The sequence below is a fragment of the Podarcis liolepis genome, assembly GCF_965112155.1.
Source record: "Podarcis liolepis genome assembly, chromosome: 7".
Taxonomy (NCBI): domain Eukaryota; kingdom Metazoa; phylum Chordata; class Lepidosauria; order Squamata; family Lacertidae; genus Podarcis; species Podarcis liolepis.
Window position 1 is genome coordinate 89,760,878 of NC_139561.1, and position 23,708 is coordinate 89,784,585.

General features: G+C 48.3%; 1 protein-coding gene across 1 annotated transcript in view; it reads right to left on the bottom strand.

Annotated features, from left to right (window-relative positions):
• Positions 1 to 23,708, bottom strand: part of NUMBL (NUMB like endocytic adaptor protein) — a 43,393-nt gene that overhangs the window by 16,059 nt on the left and 3,626 nt on the right. Inside the window, exons 2-5 of the mRNA XM_083516283.1 lie at positions 7,172 to 7,314; positions 4,847 to 4,921; positions 1,682 to 1,756; positions 1,255 to 1,395 (exon numbers count right to left, since the gene is read on the bottom strand). Coding sequence (XP_083372409.1) covers positions 1,255 to 1,395; positions 1,682 to 1,756; positions 4,847 to 4,921; positions 7,172 to 7,297 — 417 coding nt within the window. The 5' untranslated portion in view covers positions 7,298 to 7,314. The remainder of the gene's footprint in view (positions 1 to 1,254; positions 1,396 to 1,681; positions 1,757 to 4,846; positions 4,922 to 7,171; positions 7,315 to 23,708) is intronic.

Here is a 23,708-nt window from a genome sequence, read left to right on the forward strand (position 1 = left end):
GTGAGGTAGGCTGGGATGAGGGAGATGGCGACTCTCTGCGTCAAAGGCTTTAAACCTGATCCTTTCCACCCCACGGCATCTGCACAGCTCTAGGGTTGCCAGCAGGTACTTTGGGGGTGCCAAGGGGCAATGAAGTGATTTTTGAGGCTTCGCCCGTTGCAGGAGGACATCCAGAGCAGCATCTATGGTTCTGGTGGTGCCGGTCAGGGGGAGAGTGGCAGCGGTGGTGCAGTGGTTAGAGTGCCAGACTGGGATCAGGGTTCAAATCCCTGCACCCAACCACGAAGCTCATGGAGTGACCTTGGGGGCCGGTCCCTGCCTCTTGGGCTGACCTACCTCATGGGGCTGTTGTGGGGATTAAATGAGGAAGGGAATGAACCATAAACATTATTATTATTATTATTATTATTATTATTATTATTATTATTTTCATTATTGCTGCTGCTGTTGCTGCAGGGAGCTGTATTAGAAACCTTGGAGTTCCTTCCAAATCTCCAATTCTATGATTCTGTGATTATTATTGTTGCTATCATTTCTTAAGTTTATATTCCGCCCTTCACCCAAGGACCACAACCTAAAAATGCAAAGTGAGAACACAGAATGCATAATGAAGCAAGAACAAAGGCAAACCACACCGTGAGCCCCATGGTGGAAAAGGTGGGGTACCAATGCAAAAAAATCAGAAACCGTTAAGAGCATAGCTGTCAATTTACAGATTTGAAAATAAGGGATCAGCAGCCAAAATAAGGGATTTTCCAAGTACAGGTATGTTCAACTTCTGAGCCCCTCCGAGCCAAAGGCAGAAAGCCCAGCCAGCAGCCCAACGAAGCCTCAAGCGGTGGTTCCCACAGCGCAGCAACCCGGCAAAGGGGATGCAGCAAGGAAAACCACCGTCACCTCTCCGCTGGGAAGCGCTGAGCAAAGGCGAGTCCCCAGGCAACGCGGCCGATTTGATTGGCACAAGGCATGCAAGCTCCACCCCCCAGTCGTTCTTAGACTCCTTATTGGGTGAGCAATGCAGCCAAGCAACACAGTTGGAGCCTCCCTCCTCCCTGGCCGGTAGGGAGGGAGGGAGAGGAGCTGCTTCCTTTGAAACCCGGGAAATTTAAGGGACATCATCAATAAGGGACAGCAGTGGGACACGGCGCTGGGATAAGGGACTTTCCCGCCAAATAAGGGACGGTTGACAGCTATGGTTAAGAGCTCCATATGCACGGGTCTGCAACGTCCGTGTGCCCCCCTGGCGCCACCCACCGAGTCCTTCAGTGCCAGGAAGCAGTGGCAGATCCAGCGCCGTGTGGTTCCGTCCCGGCAGATGTAGGAAAAGGCCTTGTCGAAGTTGCGGTCTGGGGCGCAGAAGGAGACCTTCTCAATCGTCTGGTCCACGATCAGATCCTGGCGGGAGGGGAAAGGGAAAGGGCAGGCGTGACACTGCGGAAGGGAGAGCTTGCATCGTGCGAGCGGAAGCTGCCCTCTGCGCATGCCCAGAGGCTGCTGCTCCCCGAGGCAAAAGTTCCTCCATGTCGCCGCTTTGATGCTGGAGCGCAAGGAGCCCTCGGGCCAGCAGAAGGCAGCTTCCGGGGCTCCGCCGTGGCTCTCCCGGGAAGCCACAAAGAGCATCACTCGAACCCAGAACCGTCCGTATCCAGAGCAGGCGCTCTGAGCTGCAGCAACTTCATACCTTGGTTTTGTCGTCCACAACTCTAAGGCCATCCGCCGAGACCCAAAGCACCGACTTCACCGATTTGCGGCCGCTCTGTTGGGAGGGGGCAATGAGAGGGAGGGCAGGAATGTTAACAGAATTTCACTTTGCCAGTCTTGCTACAGCCCCATGGGCTCTCTGGTTTTCTTCCAGGGTGAAGGAAGGAGAGAATGAATTTCTTTGTTTCTGCTCTCCTGGGTTTTGGAGATGGCACTGGTTGTTGCAACCAGGCCGCTGCGCCCAAGCAGGGGTCACAGTCTCCCCCCCACCCACAAGGTTGTTCTGGACGACAATTACCAGCAGCCTCAGCCAGCAGGGCAGAAGGTCAGGGCCAAAGGGAGGAGAGGTTGGCAACATCTGGAGGGCACCAGATGTTGGGGAAAGGGCGATGGACATCAACATGTCTGTCCTTCTGATCCCAGGGTGGCAAACAGCTCCTTCCCCCCTGGTTGAGAACACATTCAAGGGCAAAACTGGTCTGTCCCCCATAGAATGCGTGAAAAGGCCCTTTGGGTATACACTGGCACCTTAGTTCTCAAATGCCTTGGTTCTCAAACTCCGAAAACCCAGAAGTAAATGTTCCGGTTTTCAAACGTTTTGCAGAAGCCGAACATCCGATGCGGCTGTCGGCTATTGTTTCCAGGGCACCTGCACCAATCAGAAGCTGCGCCTTGGTTTTTGGACATTTCAAAAGTCAAATGGACTTCCAGAACTGATTAAAGTTTGGGGCTTTTGTTTTTGCTATTTATTTCGTGTTTCTGTTTTTGAAGCTTTTTCGATCAGTTTGTTTTTGTGACTGTTCAGCTACTGATTGGTTGACAGTGTGACTGCGGAAATCAGTGCAGGTAAGAACAAAATTAATTTTAATTTTTATCATCTACAATGCTGTCTTATAGTACAGTACATTCATTATTGCTTTCATTTTATGGATCAATGGTCTCCTTAGAATGTTAAATTGCTGTTTTAGGGGTTGTTTTTAAAAGTCTGGAACGGATTAATCCGTTTTGCATTACTTTCTATGGGAAAGCACGCCTTGGTTTTGGAACACTTTGGTTTTGGAACGGACTTGCAAAACGGATTAAGTTTGGGAATCAAGGTACCACTGTACATTTATGGGGGGAGTCAGAGAGGGAGAGAGAAAGGGTTTGAAACAGAATGGAGGCGTTAAAACACAAAGCATTGGGTTTAAAAAGAAGTCAGTTGGCTTGACTCTGCTTAGAAAGCATCTCTCCCAATTTAAAAATTGCTCCACTTTTAAAAATTAAAATACAGTAAAATGCTTATTAATGGGGCTCTGGTGGCACTGTGGTCTAAACCACAGAGCCTTGGGTTTGCCAATTGGAAGGTCGGCAGTTCGAATCCCTGCGACGGGGTGAGCTCTCGTCGCTCGGTCCCTGCTCCTGCCAACCTAGCAGTTTGAAAGCACGTCAAAGTGCAAGTAGATAAATAGGTACCGCTCCGGCGGGAAGGTAAACGGCGTTTCCGTGCACTGCTGTGGTTCGCCAGAAGCGGCTTAGCCATGCTGGCCACACAACCCGGAAAAACTGTCTGCGGACAAACGCCAGCTCCCTCGGCCAGTAAAGTGAGATGAGCGCCGCAGCCCCAGAGTCGTCCGCAACTGGACTGTCAGGTGTCCTTTACCTTTACCTTTTTAAAATGCTTGTTGCTTTGTTATTACTTTTTAAAAGCTGCAGGGGGCAGCAGAGGCCTTGCACCACCATCACTTTCAGGCTGCCTCCACAACCCCCAACCTCTCTCTCCCTTCTTCAAGAATACGATGGTCCTTTTCGTCCTCATCTAATCCCCACAACCACGCAAGGAAGGTTAGTCTGAGAGGCACGGACTGGGCTCCCAAGGTGAGTTTCCGAGTGGGGGATTCGAACCCTGCTCTCCCAGGTCCTTGTCTGACACTAACCACTACGCGTCGCTGCCTCTACATTTTGGAAGATTTAACTAATGCAAATGGTTAAAGCTCATCTGCTCAACTGACTCTGGTTTCGTTAGCTCTGTATTAATCTTTTCGATGAATGATTTTTGAGGTTTTCTGAATAAGACTGTACTGAATTGCAAAAATCATTTCAATGAATCGGTTGCTGCTTGCTGCATTTATATGTTATTGTGTTCGATGGCACAGTGATTGCAATGTTGGCTGTTTTTTCAATGCTTTTGTGATCATTGGGAGCCACTCTGAGCGCAACATTTGCTGCTGGAAGGGTAGGATAGAAATATAAAATCAGAGCAAAATTCAACCTTCTAATTAATGAGGGCATTGAAGTCTCCCCAACCCTGCCCAACTCTCCGTCCAGAATGACAAGGAGGGCAAACTCTGCTTTCTAGTTATAGGTAAAGGTAAAGGGACCCCTGACCATTAGGTCCAGTTGCGGACGACTCTAGGGTTGCGGCGCTCATTTCGCTTTATTGGCCGAAGGAGCCGGCGTACAGCTTTGGGTCATGTGGCCAGCATGACTAAGCCGCTTTTGGCGAACCAGAGCAGCGCACGGAAACGCCGTTTACCTTCCCGCAGGAGCGGTACCTATTTATCTACTTGCACTTTGACATGCTTTCGAACTGCTAGGTTGGCAGGAGCAGGGACCGAGCAACGGGAGCTCACCCCGTCGCAGGGATTTGAACCGCTGACCTTCTAATCGGCAAGTCCTAGGCTCTGTGGTTTAACCCACAGCGCCACCTGCACCCCACTTTCTAGTTAGAAGCCTTCAAATTGCAAAAATTATAAACATGCACCAAGCTAATTTTTAAAGATTCTCCCTGTCTCCCTGTTATTTTTAATTTCTTTTTTGACCATCTGCTTCGTGACGCTGAGTCATTTGGCAACGCTGTTAGGCAACACCACAGATCTGCTGGGACCCTTTCGGCGCAAAAGCTCCTGCATCCCCTCACCCACCCCCACGAAACACACATAAGCCATTCCCCACATTGCACGGGGGTTGGACTAGAGGACCTCTGGGGGTCCCAACTCCACGATTCCACGTCCCAGGGCAGAGAGGTCCTACCAGAGCAGCCAGTGCCCTGCTCCACACACAGGTTGCCCTCCGGCCTCTTCTCTGCCCCCTCCCCATGCGTTTCCTGGAGAGAAACCAGACCCTGGCCCACACCCCCTGCGAGACCCCCCCCCCAGCAACTCACCGCTTTCAGCTTCTTCACGGCTTCTTCACAAACGTGCATTCCCCGAGACTCCGCCACTTCGGCATGACCCAGGTACTACGGGGGCAAGGACAGGGGTCAAGGTATAAAGCCCTTTAAACTTGGGAACAGTTCGCCCGGAAAATCGCCTCCCCCCCACATGCGACCCCCTCAGATCGGCAGAGCTGGCCCTGTTGCAGGGGCCACGTGAAACCTGCTCCATGTTTCTAAGAAATCCATGTTTTCGTCTGGTAGAACCTATACTTTGGAACTCCCTGCCACTTGATAGCAAACTGCCTAGAGCAGCTTGGGCAACCCAGCCAGATGAGCGGGGTGCTAACAAACAAACAAAATAATAATAATTAATAATAATAATAATAATAATAATAATAATAATAATAATAATAATAATAATAATAGCAGCAGCAGTGGTCCCTTTACTGTACTCCTTTCAGCACCTGCTTAAACCCATTTTAAGCTTCAACTTGCTTTTAGTCTAAGGGCATTCAAAACTTTTCAAAAGTCTTAAATTCTTATTAATCCTTCTTACTGATAATTCTATCGCTTTATCCTTCTCTTTTCTTTTCGCAAACCGCTCCATTTTTTCAAAACAATCAAGCAGCGTAAAAATTTATGAAATAAATAAAGAAGTGAGGCTCCTGCTTCCTGCTCTGAACACCCCCCACTCTAGTCAAAAGACAGATGTGAGCATCACCCCCCACCCCAAATAATATCCATGATGGATGTTTGGATAAGGGAGCTCCCACCTGCTTTGAAAACCAAGCCCTGGCAATTCACAGTGGAGGAATGGGCACTCTGTACATGCTCAGAGGCACACTTCTTTATATTCCCCTCCCCAAGCACACACACATGTTCCTAGAGCAGAGTCCAGACAGCTGGACTCACCTCCCTGCCCATCACTCAGGATCGCCACTGATATTCCCATTTCACAGATAGGAAAGGCGATGGGTTTGGCAGAGAGCCTGGGCAGTTGCTCTCAGGAAATCCCGGGCTGAGCTGGGATCCGGACCCGGCAAAGCGATGAAAGATCCCCAAAGGACCTGAAACCATTTCCAGGACCAGGAAAGCTTGGCCACAGAAGTTCATGCACGGGTTTCTTCAAGACTGGACTGCCACAGCGCCCTCTCTGTGGGGCTTCCCTTGCGCCTGATCTGGAAGCTGCAGGCAGAATGCTGCAGCACGATTGCTGACGGGAGCAAGTCCCTGTCACCAACCCACAGATCCACGCTGGTTCCCGATTTGCCACAGGGCCAAATTCAAAGGGTAACTATTAGTACGTGATCCTGAGTGCGGCAGCGCAGCCCTGTGGAACTCCCTGCCTCTTGATATACCATACAATTTGCAGTGCTTGGCAAAAAAACAAAACAAAACCTAGAGTACCAGGAGGAATGGAAGAAATTTAAAGACTATATAACCAAATATGCTAAGATAATCTAAATAGAAATATTTGCGAGCACCAGACTGGCCTAGGATTTAAATAAGTGATGTTATAGAATAGTATGTCTAAAGTGAAAATGAAAAGAAAGAAAGATGTTAATTGCCTAAGTAAATTTTATGGGAAAAAAGTTTTGGAAAACTGTTGCAATGATATACATTGAAACTCAGCTTGGGGGAGTCGAGGAAGTTATCCAACAATCTAAACAAAAGTGGAATTATTACATATAAGATTTTTGTTTGTTTATAAATATGGAAAATCAATTAAAAAAATGGGGGGGGGGGTACCACCAAAAAGCCTTCCCAAGACTTGTGTGAGTTTTGATCCGTTTTCCATCCATTGCCCAATTTTACCTTCCGAATATTTCAAGGAGTTACCGGTATTTGTACGGATCGTGTTTCATTCTTCCTGTAAGCGGCTTTGGAGCTGTCGCGCCTTTAAAACAAGCAGCGTATAGATCTCACGAAATAAGGTACAGTGGTGCCCCGCAAGACAAATGCCTCGCAAGACGGAAAACTCGCTAGACGAAAGGGTTTTCCGTTTTGGAGGTGCTTCGCAAAACGAATTTCCTATGGGCTTGCTTCGCAAGACGACAATGTCTTGCGAGTTCCTGCTGGGTTTTCCCCCTTTTTTCTAAGCCGCTAAGCCGCTTATCAGCTGATCCGATCAGCAGATAAGCCGCTAAAAGCCGCTAATAGCGCTAATCCGCTAATCCGTCAATGGGCTTGCTTTGCAAGACGAAAAAACCGCTAGACGAAGAGAATCACAGAACGGATTCTTTTCGTCTTGCGAGGCACCACTGTAAAATAAAGGCACCCCCCTCCTTCTGCTCCCTCCAACTCCCCCCCCCCGGCGCCCCTCGCCAGACTCACCCGCACTGGGAAACTACATCGCCCCTTCCGGACGGCTTCCTCATCGGCCTGCCACTGGTGGGGGCGACTGGCCTCCGGGACGTAGGCTGGCTTCTTGCGCCTCAGGCTCTGCCGCAGCTTGTTCATCGCTGACCCCCCCGGGCCTGCAAAGGGGGCAGGGAGGGAAAAGGCCGCGCTCAGCATCCCTCAGGACCCCAAAGGAGAGAGAGGGGGAGGCAGGACTCACGGCAGGGAGGGCTGCCAGAATGACCCCAGAATGCAGCTCACCAAAATCTCAGAAGACCCAGAAGCCTCTGGCAGAGCAAGGGTTAATAACCCCAGGGGTCTCCCAGTCTCACTGGGAGTGAAACACAGCAAGGTGTTTATATAATATCATATCTTCTCCAATAACGTTTCCTGGAAGAAACTTCCAATCCTTCTCGTTGTACTTTTTTATACAGTGGTACCTCGGGTTACATACGCTTCAGGTTACAGACTCCACTAACCCAGAAATAGTGCTTCAGGTTAAGAACTTTGCTTCAGGATGAGAACAGAAATCGTGCTCCGGCGGCACGGCAGCAGCAGGAGGCCCCATTAGCTAAAGTGGTGCTTCAGGTTAAGAACAGTTTCAGGTTAAGAACGGACCTTCGGAACGAATTACGGTAAGTACTTAACCTGAGCTACCACTGTATTGTCTTCATTTTATCGCACAGTTTGTTTTATAGCCTTTTCTGTATAATCCTCTAAGATATTTATTCCATTTGTTTGTTATACACAAGTATCATTCAATTCTGCTGTGATAATATCATTATAAATAACTGGCTTTTAAACTGATATTCTTTTGTTGTCGTTAATTCTTTTATGCTCCTTATTTTTATTTTCTTCATCTCTTTCTTTTTTTCATTTTCGCGTTTAACTTTGCTGTAACCATTTGTAAGGTGGTATTTTAAATTAATAAAGAAGATATTTTTTTAAAAAGTGATACGGAACGGAAGGGGGGGGGCTCCTTTCCCCCTTCCTTCTAGGAACATCCGAGGCCCCGCTTATTCCTATGGCCCCGCTTTAGCCAATCACAGACCTCCTGTTACAATGTATCCATTCTGTTTCTGCTTTTGCCCTATAGTACAGAATGGGTTTGAAATCATTGAAATCTTTAAAAATTGATATAAAATCAACCGTAACTCCAATTTCTTCGCTCTCAGTGTCATTCAACTCAGTTCCCCGTGGACTCCATAATGCTATCCCTACTTCCATAATCCCCGAAGCGGCAGGTCACGTACGCAGGAACTTCTTAATTCACCAAACCTTCCCTCTAGGCAATATTAGGTGGCAGACGATGCATATCTCTGACCCATTGTCTTGCCACCACCGGTACTCAATAAATGTGTATCTATGTATATTTCCCGCTCCGCATATCCCCCCTCCCTCATCCGAAAATGCTAATTAATGTAATCCCACCTTTTCATAATGTATTCATGACGTGTAAAGTATATTCATGATGTAACTTGTGAAACCCAACCTTCCCATAATGTATTCGTGACGTTTCATGCACTGTATTCTGGGATATGGAGGAAAATTTCAAAAGTTCATGTCACCCCTTTCTCTGGGTTCAATCTCGCCTTGAACCTGTTGCGCAATAAACTTGGATCTTCTGCAGTTTGCTCCTGCGTCCGGCTGAGCTCATTTTCTTCCGCAGGGACCCACGGACTTAGTCCGATGAGCTGGGTGGCAGAGTAACACTGCACCCAGATTTTTCCATAACAGTTGGCCCCGTCTACAGTCTTATTTTGGAAGGTGATGATAACCTAATGTTTCTGCTGCAAAAGCCTAGTTGAGCACAACTGCTCGCTCAAGCTAAAATGCAGTGTATGTATTTCATTAAGCATATGCCTATAAAAGTATGGTGTTCATTCTAAGAAAAAATATTTGAGTCCAGTTTCAACTTTGATTTGGTTGGACAGAAGAGTTATTGTAAGGCTCCTGATATCAGTCTCTATAAGACTTCATGGCCTCTTTTGTTAGAAAATGCCCCCCCCTCCCCCTTGTTTCACTCTGCCTCTTTCAGTTGGTTTCTCCCTTCTTACTTCTGTGCTAGGTAAATTTACTCCCGAGTAAGCTTCCTTTAAAGGAAACTGCAAAGAGGGGAGGGGGCAACACTTGTGTATTCCCTTTAAAAAAATCAAATCTAGGGCTGCTTTAACTGTGCTTTATAAGAGATCCTCTCAGGAGTATAGATGTTTCCTTTCCCAGCTGTAAATCTGTACTTAAATGTGTATGCCTCTTTGGTAGTACAAATCTTGCTGTGAAATCTTGCTGTGAACCCTATATTTTGGAGGGTTGGACTAGATGACCCCAGGGTCCCTTTCAACTCTCCCAATTTGTGGCTGTGTGGAAGACCATGTGTCTGCAAGCATTGGAGGGTAATTCTTAAATTCTGGTGTGGTAATGGAGTTGAAATTCAGCCTAGCTTTGCTCTTTAGTTTTAAAAGGTGAGAGGTGAAGCCCAACTGGTAATACCAAGCATTTGAGTGATTACAGTGTTTATCATTTTGTCTACTATTTAAAAATCAGACTTAAAAGTCTACTCAAAGTTTAAGCACATACAAATGAATAATCAAGTAGAATTAGCCTTGACCATTCCTGTAAATAAAGGGCAGGAAATAATATTAATATTAATCATAATAATAATATTTTTTTGTCTGCAAATGGTAAGGCTGAAATGGCTGAGAAGTTAAAAAAAAAAAAAAATCCTATGAATTCTAACTCTGGCCATTTTTACTCATAAATAAGAGAGCGGTTGATTGTTCCGCGAATGGCCAGAGGGATATTAGCCCTTTCCTGTACATAAAGGAAGCAGTCTCAGTTTGCTTGGGCTGAAATTGCTAGCTTTGGTGAATACTTAAATTGCTGAGTTTCTTTTTTTTGTTTAAAATCAAACCCTGTTTTCAAAATCTACTCCTTACCCTTCCTTTCCCTTATTCAAATGGTAATTTAGCCAAAGGATGCAACATTTTCAATAGTATAAAATGTTTGCTGAGACATGAACTCTGCACATGCACAGAGGCTAGATCAGCTAAAGAAGAGAGAGAGAGGAAGGGGGGAACTGTAAGGGGGGAGAGGAGGTTTCTTCCCAAAAAAAAAAAAAAAAAAAAAAGGAAGAAAAAAAAAAACTTGGAACCATTGAGGAACCATTGAGGGAGATCACCCTTAATCTGTCTTTGCTCCAGGGGCTACAAGACAAAAGGCTAAAAAAAAAAAAACAAAAACAAAAAAAACCACAATAGAAAAAAAAAACCAAAAAAAACTAGCGCATCGAAAGTCAAGAGCTTTCCAGGTTCCAAATCTTAACATGCCAAATTCTTTTCACAGGTAAATATCAAAGCATTCCCCCCCTCAATGGGAATTTTAGGAACAGCATTTCCTGACAAGCTTCTCACATGAAATAATTTTCCCTTTTAACAGGATATGTGAACCCCGATAACAAAGTGTTTGTCCCTTTTTCCTCCCACAGCAACTTTCTTTCTGTTCTGTGAAACAAGTCTGAATCCCTGCTATATTAGTAACTCCAATCTCTTTGTGGCCTTGACATCCCTGCTATATTAGTAACTCCAATCTCTTTGTGGCCTTGACACTTTTTTTTTTAACTTACAAATAATCTGTTTTCATTTATTTAATCCGTTTCTCCATGATGTCTATGAAGTTAATCGAAGCACAACCAAACATTGTTTGTGGAATGGTACTTGTTTACCTTCGGCCTGAGCATCTCTTATTAATTCTGTCATTTTGGCTAGTGCAAGGTACTTGCACAACTTTAAATTGCCATTCATTTTTTCTTGGTATTAACTCATTTCCCAGTATTAACATTACAGCTGATGATGTCACATCAAGAAACATTTTTATTTTCATTTGGGATGTTAGAATGCCAAAACAGATTACTTATTAATTGTGTGTGTTAGCATTTATTTATTTTTGGTTCCTCATAGCTCATTTTGTGTGTTTGCGTTTTACTTTGGGGACATGTTCATCACATGTTGAAAGCCAGTCTCATGAAGTTCTTTTATTGGATAGCACATGGTGAATTTTAAGTTTTCCCCATTGTTTTCCCTTTTTTTCAGTCCAGTAGTAATATGTGTGATTTTGATAATATCTTTGTACTATTTAATAATAGTTATTTTCTGAATCTGATGTCTTTGTGTCAAGTCCATTTTCATCTAACTGGTAATCTAATTTTTTTTGCTTCCTTTTTATTTTTTAACCTTTGTATTTTTACAGTTCTCTTTCTATACATGTGGAGTAATTTTTTATTTTATAATATGAAAAGAACAACAACAACAAAAACTAAGTGAAGAAAAGCAAACAAACTTAGCAGATAATAACAGTAGTTATAGGAAAATGTGATAATAATATTGGAATGAATGAAACGCTTAATTCGCTAAGATTTTATTATTTGCAACTTCCAACAGAAACCGAAGGACATCACATCCTTTTCGCCTTTTGCCCCCTCCCTTTTCTAACTGTCTTTAAGCCCCCAAACCCTGCCCCTTACAGGATATCACTTCTACAGATGTGCAATGATGAAAAGCAGCAACAACCCCTCATGGCTAAGGGGAGGAGTTGAATTGCAAGGACATTTTCTCACTTTTGAACCTTAAGACTGTGCTCCAGGATTCAAAAGATACATGCATAAAAGATCACAATTGTGTCAAGATATGTAACTGATATTTAATTAGTTTGTTTTGTATTATGTGTTATTATGTAAGAATGTTGAAATGTGTCTGACAGTGTGATTTCCACAAAGGGGGGCAATTTTTGTGTGTAATTGTTTTTATGTTTAATGTCTTATTGCTTACACACCAATGGAGAATTCTCATGCATTTTATACTTTCTAATAGCTCACACTATTGTGTAGTCCAATGTTTAGATCAACTTGTAACCACATTTAATTGTTCCACCGCCAACTTTCCCTATCCATTTTAAAATGTGTTAAACCTCGTTTTGCCAAGGACAAGCTTCTGGATCCATAAAACACCAGGTACATGAAGGTGCGTATGCTTTGGTTTAGCAGGAATGATCCCTTATAGAGTTAAATTGACTTATTTGGACAACTGCCCTTGTTAAGAATGGTTTTCTTTTAACAGATTGGTTTGAAGAGTTGAGAACCATGGGGCAAGATAAATTCAAATTGGACTCAGTTTGAATTGGGCAAGTGTATCCAGGCTGCAATTAGCCTTTTGGTCCTTTAAGTGCAAGTGAGCAACCCCCATGCGTGCAAAACCACAGCCTATAATAGAATCCCATAGCTAAAGGCCAAGGCGAAGACCTCTCCCTCACGAGATGCCCAAACCTGTGCCAGCTATGGTGAATGCCAGGCGACATGGTTAAATGAAAGCCCTGAGGGGATTCAACAGACAGGATGTGTTGCTGTAGCACTATGTCAGTGTGAGACCACAGAAGAGCTACCTTGACACCTGAGAACACACAAATGGCGGGGGGGAAGCCAACTGCATTTTTCAGTCAATTAGACCTTCCTGCTAGGTGTAAAGCATAAAACACTATTGAGAATGCCACAACTAATTTAGCAACAAAATACAAGAGGTGTTCTTTATATAATACCCTATATGCAGCTACCTGCACTGCTATACTTGCAAATGACCGTAAGAGGCATGGCTTGCAAGTCCCTTTCAGGTTTGCATAAAGCCACACATCCCATTCACCGAGATTTAGGGTGCGGAGAAAAGATTTGCAAGTTCTTACAGAACTTTAATGCAAATCTATCTCCGAATGGGGGACTGATACGGAACGGAAGGGGGGGGGCTCCTTTCCCCCTTCCTTCTAGGAACACCCGAGGCCCCGCTTATTCCTATGGCCCCGCTTTAGCCAATCACAGACCTCCTGTTACAATGTATCCATTCTGTTTCTGCTTTTGCCCTATAGTACAGAATGGGTTTGAAATCATTGAAATCTTTAAAAATTGATATAAAATCAACCGTAACTCCAATTTCTTCGCTCTCAGTGTCATTCAACTCAGTTCCCCGTGGACTCCATAATGCTATCCCTACTTCCATAATCCCCAAAGCGGCAGGTCACGTACGCAGGAACTTCTTAATTCACCAAACCTTCCCTCTAGGCAATATTAGGTGGCAGACGATGCATATCTCTGACCCATTGTCTTGCCACCACCGGTACTCAATAAATGTGTATCTATGTATATTTCCCGCTCCGCATATCCCCCCTCCCTCATCCGAAAATGCTAATTAATGTAATCCCACCTTTTCATAATGTATTCATGACGTGTAAAGTATATTCATGATGTAACTTGTGAAACCCAACCTTCCCATAATGTATTCGTGACGTTTCATGCACTGTATTCTGGGATATGGAGGAAAATTTCAAAAGTTCATGTCACCCCTTTCTCTGGGTTCAATCTCGCCTTGAACCTGTTGCGCAATAAACTTGGATCTTCTGCAGTTTGCTCCTGCGTCCGGCTGAGCTCATTTTCTTCCGCAGGGACCCACGGACTTAGTCCGATGAGCTGGGTGGCAGAGTAACACTGCACCCAGATTTTTCCATAACAAAAAGAAACACAGCGGGGGAGGGGCGTTTTGCCTCCCCCCTCCCTTTTGGCAAGGATTTACTGGGAGGCGAATCTCCAGCAAATTTCACATACTCAAGATCAAAGGAGCTTCGGGGAGCCAGGGCTTTTATAACCATCTCTGAGGAGGCCCACAAACACCCTTGATCTTGCCTTCGCTGATTTAACTGGGACGCCTCAATTGCAGGCCGAGGAAAGAAAAAGAAAACACACACACAAACACACAGAGTCCTTGCAGCCTAGACAGGAGCTGCTAGGGGGAGACCTAGGACCCTGGAAGACCCAGGGATGCACAGACAGAGGCCAGGGGATGGTTAGAAACTCAGGTATATAAGCCAGGTGGGTTCTTAAATCAGGGTTTCCAGTCGCCAAAACGGAACGGCTGGTTGCCATTTGGCTCGAAAGCTGAAGTTTCCAATATGACATTTTGGGTTCCTGAAATTCGTTCTGAAGGCGCAGACAAAGTATCACGGACAGAATTCGACAGGACGTGTGAGAAAACAGTCCAGATCGTCGAATTTTGCACCAGGCAGGCATCTCTAGATAGTGGAAATGTCAGCTGACAGACATCCTGGCACCTGGGCATCTTCACTTGGTGGCAGCAAGTGGCTGGTAAAAGTAAAGGGACCCCTGACCATTAGGTCCAGTCGTGGCCGACTCTGGGGTTGCGGCGCTCATCTCGCTTTATTGGCCGAGGTCATGTGGCCAGCTTCCGGGTCATGTGGCCAGCATGACTAAGCCGCTTCTGGCGAACCAGAGCAGCGCCGTTTACCTTCCCGCCGGAGCTGTACCTATTTATCTACTTGCACTTTGACGTGCTTTCAAACTGCTAGGTTGGCAGGAGCAGGGACCGAGCAATGGGAGCTCACCCCGTCGCCAGGATTCGAACCGCCGACCTTCTGATCGGCAAGTCCTAGGCTCTGCGGTTTGACCCACAGCGCCACCCGCATCCCAAGTGGCTGGTAGCCAGGTGCAAAATGTGCCCGAGAAATTTCAAACACGGGCGGAAAGGCACTTCCCACATGCTCAGGAGCAGTCTCGCAAGGCAAAGTCCTAGCACTTAACTCCTGAGGTGCTTAAATAAGCCCCCTGACGCAGTTGAGCATTAAACCTGCAGATGGTACAACATAGCAGGACCCCCACCCCACCTGCTCCTTTGCAGGGGGAGGGGAAAATGGTTGCCCCTTTTCCTCCTGGAGGGGCCTCTGCAGACAGCACATTTCTTCCTGCAGCAAGGCTGCCAAGCGCACAGGAGCCCCACCAAAGAGGAGAAGTGGCCGTCTTTGCAGCGAAGGGGGCTGGGTGCCACCAGCTGCTCCCCCCTGACCCGGCCCAAGGCCAGAAGGTCAAAGCTACTTAGCCATCGCCTGGGGAGGGGTCAGCTCCTGCCCCACATTCTCCACAAAGGGCTCCAAGCCACAGCCTGCATCCCTGGGGTGGATCGAGGGTAGGATTTCTTGGGGGGCGGGGGGCGGAGAGGCCATGAAGCCAAAAAGAGCCATCACCCAGGAGCATAGCTGTCAATGTTTCCCTTTTCTTGTGAGGAATCCTATTCGGAATAAGGGAATTTCCCTTAAAAAATGGGAAACATTGACAGCTATGCTCAGGAGTTGAGCAAGAGGCCTTGGATAGAAGGAGAGCTGGATCAGGCCCAAGGAGGCTCCTCTGGCCCAGCAACCTCTTCTCCCAGGGAAACCCACACGCAGGATCCGTGCACAAGAGTTCTCTCCCCTCCTGCAGTTTCCAGAAACTGGGATTCAGAAGCATTGTTCCATTAATTTGTCTAGTCCTACCGTATTTTTCGCTCCATAAGACACACTTTTTTCTTCCTAAAAAGTAAGGGGAAATGTCTGTGTGTCTTATGGAGCGAATGCGTTGTCCCTGGAGCCGAATTGCCCAGGGGCAAAAAGCAGATCTTGCTCTTTTTTCTGTGAAAGAGGGAAGTGGGCGTTGAAACAAAGCCGCCGATAGCTGGCTGATCGGGGAGAGAGATAAGGGACGCTAGAGATAAAGGAGGCTGCCTGGGAGGGGGGAGGTAAAGACAGCGAACTTGCAAAGGGGGGAAACAGGAAGACTAAAGCAATGAGGAGAGAAATTAGAAGAAAAGGAGGAGCAAAAAACTGCTCCAGCTAAGGAAAAGACACTAAGGGGAAAGACACTAAGAGGGAAGGGAGTATTGAAAGGAAACAGCTGATCGGTGGGATCAGAAGAGAGATAAGGGATGCTAGGGGAGGCTGCCTGGGAGGGGGGAGGTAAAAGCTCATGGATCCTCAGGATTTTTGCATTGGGTCACCCCAAATTCACCATCAGATCACATGTCTGTGGCCACAGCATGAACCACAAAAATCATACATCCACTGTTTCATTCAGAATATATTTTTTCTTGTTTTCCTCCTCTAAAATCTAGGTGCGTCTTATGGTCAGGTGCGTCTTATGGAGTGAAAAAATACAGTATTTTAAAGTGACCCATGTTAGCGGCCATCTCTGCCTCCTGTGGCAAGGAGTTCCACCGTTTGCACTGCATGAAGAAGGAGAGAGAGAGGAAAAAAAACTTTTCTCTTTCCCCTTTCTCTCACTTGCTTTTTTCTCCAAGCGCTGCAACATTCCCTGGCCACCCGCTGCAAGCTCACAGATCTCAGCCAGCTCAAGTTATTGGAGCATTGCTGCTGCCCAGAGGGATCCCAAATCCGATGGGGTTGGAACTCCCGTTTTGAATGACGGAATCCTAGAGCTGGAAAGGGAGCCCTGGGTCATCTAGTCCAACCCACTGCAATGAAGGAAAATGCACCCACACGGGGATCAAACCCATGCGTCATCACGTTGCCCTTACCAACTCTGCTAACTGCCAAGGCTCCTTCCCAGGTCATTGAATTGTGGTCAGGAGCTGTCGCCTCCCCCTCTAGCAGGAATCCCTGCAATTCACAGAATTGCAGAGTTGGAAGGGACCCCGTGGGGTCATCCAGCCCAACCCCAACAACAGAGGGAAACCGCGGATCCTCATTCTTACTCTTGCGCTGCAGAGGAAGTTCGCAGAGACCCCTCTGCCTGCTGCACCAGCCTCTCTGCAGCTTGCGGACACCTCCCTCCCTCCCTCCCCACGGTGGCCGCCACCCCACGGCTCCTCTCATCTCACAGATGGCCCTGGCCAGCTGTTAAAGGCACCCCCCCCACCAAAATAGCCAGACGAGGACAACAGAAGAGGACAAGCAGGAGTGGGGGGGGGGAGATGGAGTGTTCTCTTTTGTGTGACGCGTGTGCCCCACACAATGGCCACAAAGCCAATCTTTCCCCCCCAACCCCCACCAGACGGCCGGCTGTGGAGACACACAAAAGGGGTACAGACAGTGGGCTGGTACAGCCACCCCCCCCCCGTAACTCTGACCCCTCTTGTGCAGATGGGGGGTGCGCCGAGGAGCAGAGAAGATGAATGGAGACCCCCAAGCAGATTCTACAGGGAATTCCATTTAACATTTGTTAAAAAACCTGAGGCATTTTTGTTGGGGATTGTAGGGAAAGACCTGCCAAAAAAAGCTGAAAAACATCTTCATGTATGCGACAACGGCTGCGAGAGTTCTGGTAGCACCGGGATGGAAGACTGAAGAAACATCAACTAAAGAATCGCGGCAAGAAAAATTGACGGACTATGCAGAACTGGCAAAACTAACAAATAAGCTACAGGACAAGGATAACTGTGACTTGAAAGGCGAATGGAAACCCTTTACAAAGTATTTGAAGACGCAACAAAGCGAACTGGACTCCTTGGCTGGCTCTGAATAAACATTGACAAACTTTTTATTGATGATAATCAGCTAAATAGTTTGAGGATCTATACAACTGTGTAACACGCAGAAAACAGCATTCTTAGAGAAATCAGAGGCTGGAACTGAGGGAAGCCGGGATGGGGGTGGAGTTGTGTGGGAGGGAGGAAAAATGGGGGAGAAATAAGGATGATATGTTTCTGGATAATATGTTTTGTTTTAATTCTGAATAAAAAAAAGTTTTTAAAAAAAGATTCTACAGGGAATGGGGAGGGGGCTGGTTTAAAGGCAGCCCCCCTTTTTTTGCAAAGTCAAACTTTCCCTTGCAACAGCTGCACCAGACCTGTTTGAAACAAAAGAGCATCCTGCAAGGCCCCCAACCCCCCCTGAACCCGTTGCCGGGCAAGACAGCTGCCCCTGAATGGGTTTGGGAGCCAACAGCTGTGTGTGTGTCCTGTCAAGCCCCCTCCCCGGTTTCTATGCCCCCATCCCAGTGCCTGGTCCAAGCACACCAGCTGTACTGGAGCTGGGCAAACATTTGGCCAAAAGGCAGAAGGGGGGGGGGCGCGACGGACGGTGGGATTGTTTCCTCAGCTGCCACCAGCCGCTGGCTCAGCAGATGGGAGCCAGTCCCAGACAAGCAAAGGGGGGAGCGGGAGAGGGGGTGTGTCCTCAGATGTGCCCCCTCTAAAGGGGGGGGGGAGAGGAGGTCTCCTCCTCCAGGGACCTTCAAGCCCAGGACAAAACCAAGAGTCAGTGGTGGGGTGAGTCTCAGAGCTAGGAGCCTGGGCAGAGGCTAGAGTGAGTTGTAATAGGTGCTGGGGCTCAAGAATTGCGTCTTTTCAGGAGTCAACAGCAAGACTCAGAAAACTCTGTGGTGGGTCACGCGCAAACCACACCCACCCCACTCCCTCACTAAGTAGTAGTACTAGTAATAATAATAATAATAATAATATTAATAAAAATAATATTTATACCCCACTTATCTGGCTGGGTTTCCCCAGCCACTCTGGGCAGCTCCCAACAGAATACTAAAAAAAGAATAAAACTTCAAACATGAAAAACTTCCCTGAACAGGGCTGCCTTCAGATGTCTTCTAAAAGTCAGGTACAGTGGTACCTCTGGTTATGTACTTAATTCGTTCCGGAGGTCCATTCTTAACCTGAGGTACCACTTTAGCTAATGGGGCCTCCCCCTGCTGCTGTGCCGCCACTGCACGATTTCTGTTCTCATCCTGAAGCAAAGTTCTTAACCCAAGGTACTATTTCTGGGTTAGCAGAGTCTGTAACGTGAAGCGTATGTAACCTGAAGCGCATGTAACCCAAAGTACCACTGTAGTTGTTCATTTGCTTGATATCTGGTGGGAGGGCATTCCACAGGGCGGGTGCCACCACTGAGAAGGCCCTCTGCCTGGTTCCCTGCAACCTCACTTCTCGCAGAGAAGGAACCGCCAGAAGGCCCTTGGAGCTGGACCTCAGCGTCTGAGCCACATGATGGGGTGGAGATGCTCCTTCAGGTATACTTGGTCGAGGTCTTTGGGGCTTTAAAGGTCAGCCCCAACACTTTGAATTGTGCTCGGAAACGTATTGGGAGCCAATTAAGGTCTTTCAGAACCGGTGTTATGTGGTCTCGGCGGCCGCTCCCAGTCACCAGTCTAGCTGCCGCATTCTGGATTAGTTGTAGTTTCCGAGTCACCTTCAAAGGTAGCCCCACGTAGAGCGCATTGCAGTAGTCCAAGCGGGAGATAACCAGAGCATGCACCACTCTGGCGAGACAGTGCGCGGGCAGGTAGGGTCTCATCCTGCGTACCAGATCGAGTTGGTAGACAGCTGCCCTGGACACAGAATTGACCTGTGCCTCCCTGGACAGCTGTGAGTCCAAAATGACTCCCAGGCTGCGCACCTGGTCCTTCAGGGGCACAGTTACCCCATTGAGGACCAGGGAGTCCTCCACACCTGCCCGGCACTCTGTACATGCTTGCTGTTACGCTTCTTTGACATTTAGCCAGTATTTCCTGGGGCCAAATCCTGGCATCTGGTGCTGCAGGAACCCCAGGACGGATGGTCCATGCAGATCCTCGCAGGTTCAGGAAGGAAATATGACATACCTGAAAGGACCCTCATGGGGAAGAAGAGGAGCAAAACTCGCTTTCTGCGGCTCCAGGGGGGAGGAGCCGAAACGATGGGTTCGAATTGCAAGGAAGGAGATTCCGAATAAACATTAGGAAGAGCTTCCTTGGAGGCTTTCAAGCAGAGGTTGGACGGCCACCTGTCAGGAATTCTTCCGCTGCGATTCCTGCATTGCAGGGGCTGGACTAGATGGCCTCTGGGGGACCCTTGCGATTCTACCCTCCTGTGATCATGGAAGCAGATGCCCTTCCAAGCTGGGTCCGAAGGGACGCCTCCCCCCTCCCTGCATTTGGTACTTGCACCAGCCCCTCCCTCCTGGCTTCCTGCCTGCCTCCTCCGCCCTGGCCCATTAGCGGAACAGCTTTTATCAGCTTTCATGGCTTTCATCCTCTCTGCGCATCACTCAGCCTTCTAGGAGAAAGCGGGGGGGGGGGGGGGAGAGAGAGGAAGAGAAGCACCACCATTGCACCACCATTATCCATGTCTCCGCTGGAGAGTTTTCCCCGGAGCTAGCCTGTCTCCTGCTCTCCCCCTTCAGCCCAGCCCAGGGGGACCACAAGGGCCATCGAGTCCAACCCCCTGCCAAGCAGGAAACACCATCAGAGCACTCCTGACATATGGTTGTCAAGCCTCTGCTTAAAGACCTCCAAAGTAGGAGACTCCACCACACTCCTTGGCAGCAAATTCCACTGTCAAACAGCTCTTACTGTCAGGAAGTTCTTCCTAATGTTGAGGTGGAATCTTCTTTCTTGTAGTTTGGATCCATTGCTCCGTGTCCGCTTCTCTGGAGCAGCAGAAAACAACCTTTCTCCCTCCTCTATGTGACATCCTTTTATATATTTGAACATGGCTATCATATCACCCCTTAACCTCCTCTTCTCCAGGCTAAACATGCCCAGCTCCCTTAGCAGTTCCTCATAAGGCATCGTTTCCAGGCCTTTGACCATTTTGGTTGCCCTCCTCTGGACACGTTCCAGTTTGTCAGTGTCCTTCTTGAACTGTGGTGCCCAGAACTGGACACAGTACTCCAGGTGAGGTCTGACCTGAGCAGAATACAGTGGCACTATTACTTCCCTTGATCTAGATGCTATACTCCTATTGATGCAGCCCAGAATTGCATTGTCTTTTTTAGCTGCCGCGTCACACTGTTGGCTCATGTCAAGTTTGTGGTCAACCAAGACTCCTAGATCCTTTTCACATGTACTGCTCTCAAGAACCTCTGAGGCAAACTGATTCCCTTTTGCGCTCCTTGGAGTGGAGGTGGAGATGGATCAACTCATGAAGCTTCCCAGATGGGCAGGGTACAAATAATAAATTATTATTATTATTATTATTATTATTATTACTTCTACAGAGCCAGGCCATCGGTCCAGGTAGCTCAGTATTGCCTACCCTGACTTCCAGCAACAGTGTTTCAGACAAGGCAAGGCTGTTCAGTACTGAACCTGAGACCTTCTGCAAGCAGAGCAGCTGTTCTGTGTCTGAGCTGCTTCCCCTCTCAGGATCATCACCCTCTTGTGGGGGCAGCACCCCCCCGCCCTCTAGATCCACGCCTGGGATTCCCAGCCTTCGCCCTTTGGCAGCCAGACCAGAGACACTGCCTTGGGCAAAGGCCACAGCTCCCTCGGTCAGGGATAGATTCCGGCTGCCATCGAACAGCAGCGCCAGGGAAGGACAGAATCCTGGACGAGACCACAAGAGTCATCTAGTCCAACCCGCTGCAATTCAGGAATTTTTTGTCCAATGCTTGAACCCACGACTGTGAGATTAAGAGCCTCACGCTCTGCCCACTGGGCCCCACTGTGGATCAGAGCAATCTCAGACTTGGCGGTGACTCTGGGCTGGTACAGACCAGCATCCCCACACCACCCCCCGCAACCTGGGCACCTCCCCACACACCAGGGTCGTCGCGCCTTACCCCAGCCTGCCCCAGAAACGGTCTCTCGTCCCACCCACCCATTTTAAAGCCGATTGCTGGGGAGCAAAAGCAAATCAGAAGGCTCCCTGCGACCCACGGAGATCTGGAGAGTCATCGCCTCTGAGCCACTTAGAGCATGGGTAGGCAAACTAAGGCCCGGGGGCCGGATCCAGCCCAATTGCCTTCTAAATCCGGCCCACGGACGGTCCAGGAATCAGCGTGTTTTTACATGAGTCGAATGTGTGCTTTTATTTAAAATGCATCTCTGGGTTATTTGTGGGGCATAGGAATTCATTCATATATTTTTTTTCAAAATATAGTCCGGCCCCCCACAAGGTCTGAGGGAAAATGGACCGCCCCCTGCTGAAAAAGTTTGCTGACCCCCTCACAGCCCGAGGGAATGGCAGGGCTCCTGGAGACAAGCTGAGTAAGCTGGAAGGGGGGTGGCAGAGCCCCCATCCAGGCAAGACGCAGACCCCCCATGGCAGGGAGATTCTCTCCCATACGGGACCCCCAGTCGGGACAAGGTGGGGGAGAGTCTCAGTCTGCCTTCGCCCCCACTCCTCTTTCAGGAGGATGAGATGGGGAGTCAGCCCCAGACTTGACCCGGTGGCATGCAAGATCTGTGGGACCCCCACCCCACAAAAGGCTGCCCATTACAGGAAGCTTGCCCTCCCCCAGCATGGAAGTGGGTGGGTGGGGGCTGCAAATAAAGGAAGGAGCAGCCAATTGGAACAAGGCGGGGGGGCAATGACAGAGGGATTCCACGAGGATCACATTCATCCAGTGCTTTACCAGCTGCACTGGCTCCCGGTGGAGTACAGGGTCGGGTTTAAGGTGCTGTTTTTGACCTTTAAAGCCCTATGCAGCCTAGGACCCACGTACCTACGGGACTGCCTCTCCTGGTATGTCCCACGGAGGACCTTAAGGTCCACAAATAACAACACTTTGGAGGTCCCAAATCGCAAGGTGGTTACAATGGTCTCAGCTAGGGCCAGGGCCTTTTCAGTACTGGCCCCGACTTGGTGGGGCCCTCACAAGAGACCGGGGCCCTGCGGGACTTGACATCTTTCCGCAGGGCCTGCAAGACGGAGCTGTTCCACCTGGCCTTTGGTCGGGGTTCAGTCTGATCCTGTCCTCCCCTTATGGTCTTGATCTATGGGCTACTTTTAAAATGAGGCTGCATTTTAAATTGCATTTTAACCTGAATTTTAAATTGGGATCCCCCCCCCTCTATTATGTTTTTGCTGTGATTTTATTGGTGTTAGTTGCTCTGAGCCCGGCTCTGGCCAGGGAGGGCAGGGTATAAATAAAATTTATTACTCTTATTATTATTAATAGACATTTAGAAAGTCCTTCTCCATGCAGCACAGGGTTAGACTGTGGAACTCCTTCCCACAAGAGGAAGTGATGGCCACAAACAAACTACAGGTATACGGCTTTAAAAGAGGATTAGACCAATTCATGGAAGGGGAGACGGCGATTGACGGCTATTACCCACCACGGCCACGGCTTTGCTTTGCCTCCCACAACCAGAGGAAGCAATACTTCTGAATATGAGTTGCTGGAATGTACAGGAAGGCTGAGCGCTTCCGTGCTCAATTCCTGCTTGCGGGTTTCCCAAAAGGGGCACCTGGCTGGCTGCCCCCCCCCCCCCGTGAGAACAGGACGCTGGACTGTTCTGTACGGCCTGATCCACCAGGCTTCTAAAGGGCCGTGCACCCGAAGGGAGAAGCTACAACAGACTTCATCACCCCGTCTGCAAAATGGGAACAAGAGTGACCAGCCCCGTAGGGTTAGGGAGAGGACAACCCACCCACCCCTCTTCAAAAAATAATAATTGTGAAACAGATGCCCAATGACTCACATGCACTGTCTGCCAAACTGGAACAGACTCCTCTTTCCCTCCCGCCCACTGTGTCTGCTCCAAACAGACCAGAAAATCTCAGGAGCCGGATTCTCCGCCCTTGTGCTGCCTGTCCAAACACCGCCCCCCCCTCAGCAGAGAACCCAGGAATCCTAGCTCCCATCTCCCCTTGCGTCACCAGGGGAGACCCCAGGAGTCCTTCCGCTCCCCCAGCAGAGGAAAGCGGCAAAGAAACAGCAGCTGCGCCTCTCCGGAGCTAATTGGGCCGCCTTAATGGGCAGCAATAATTGCAGA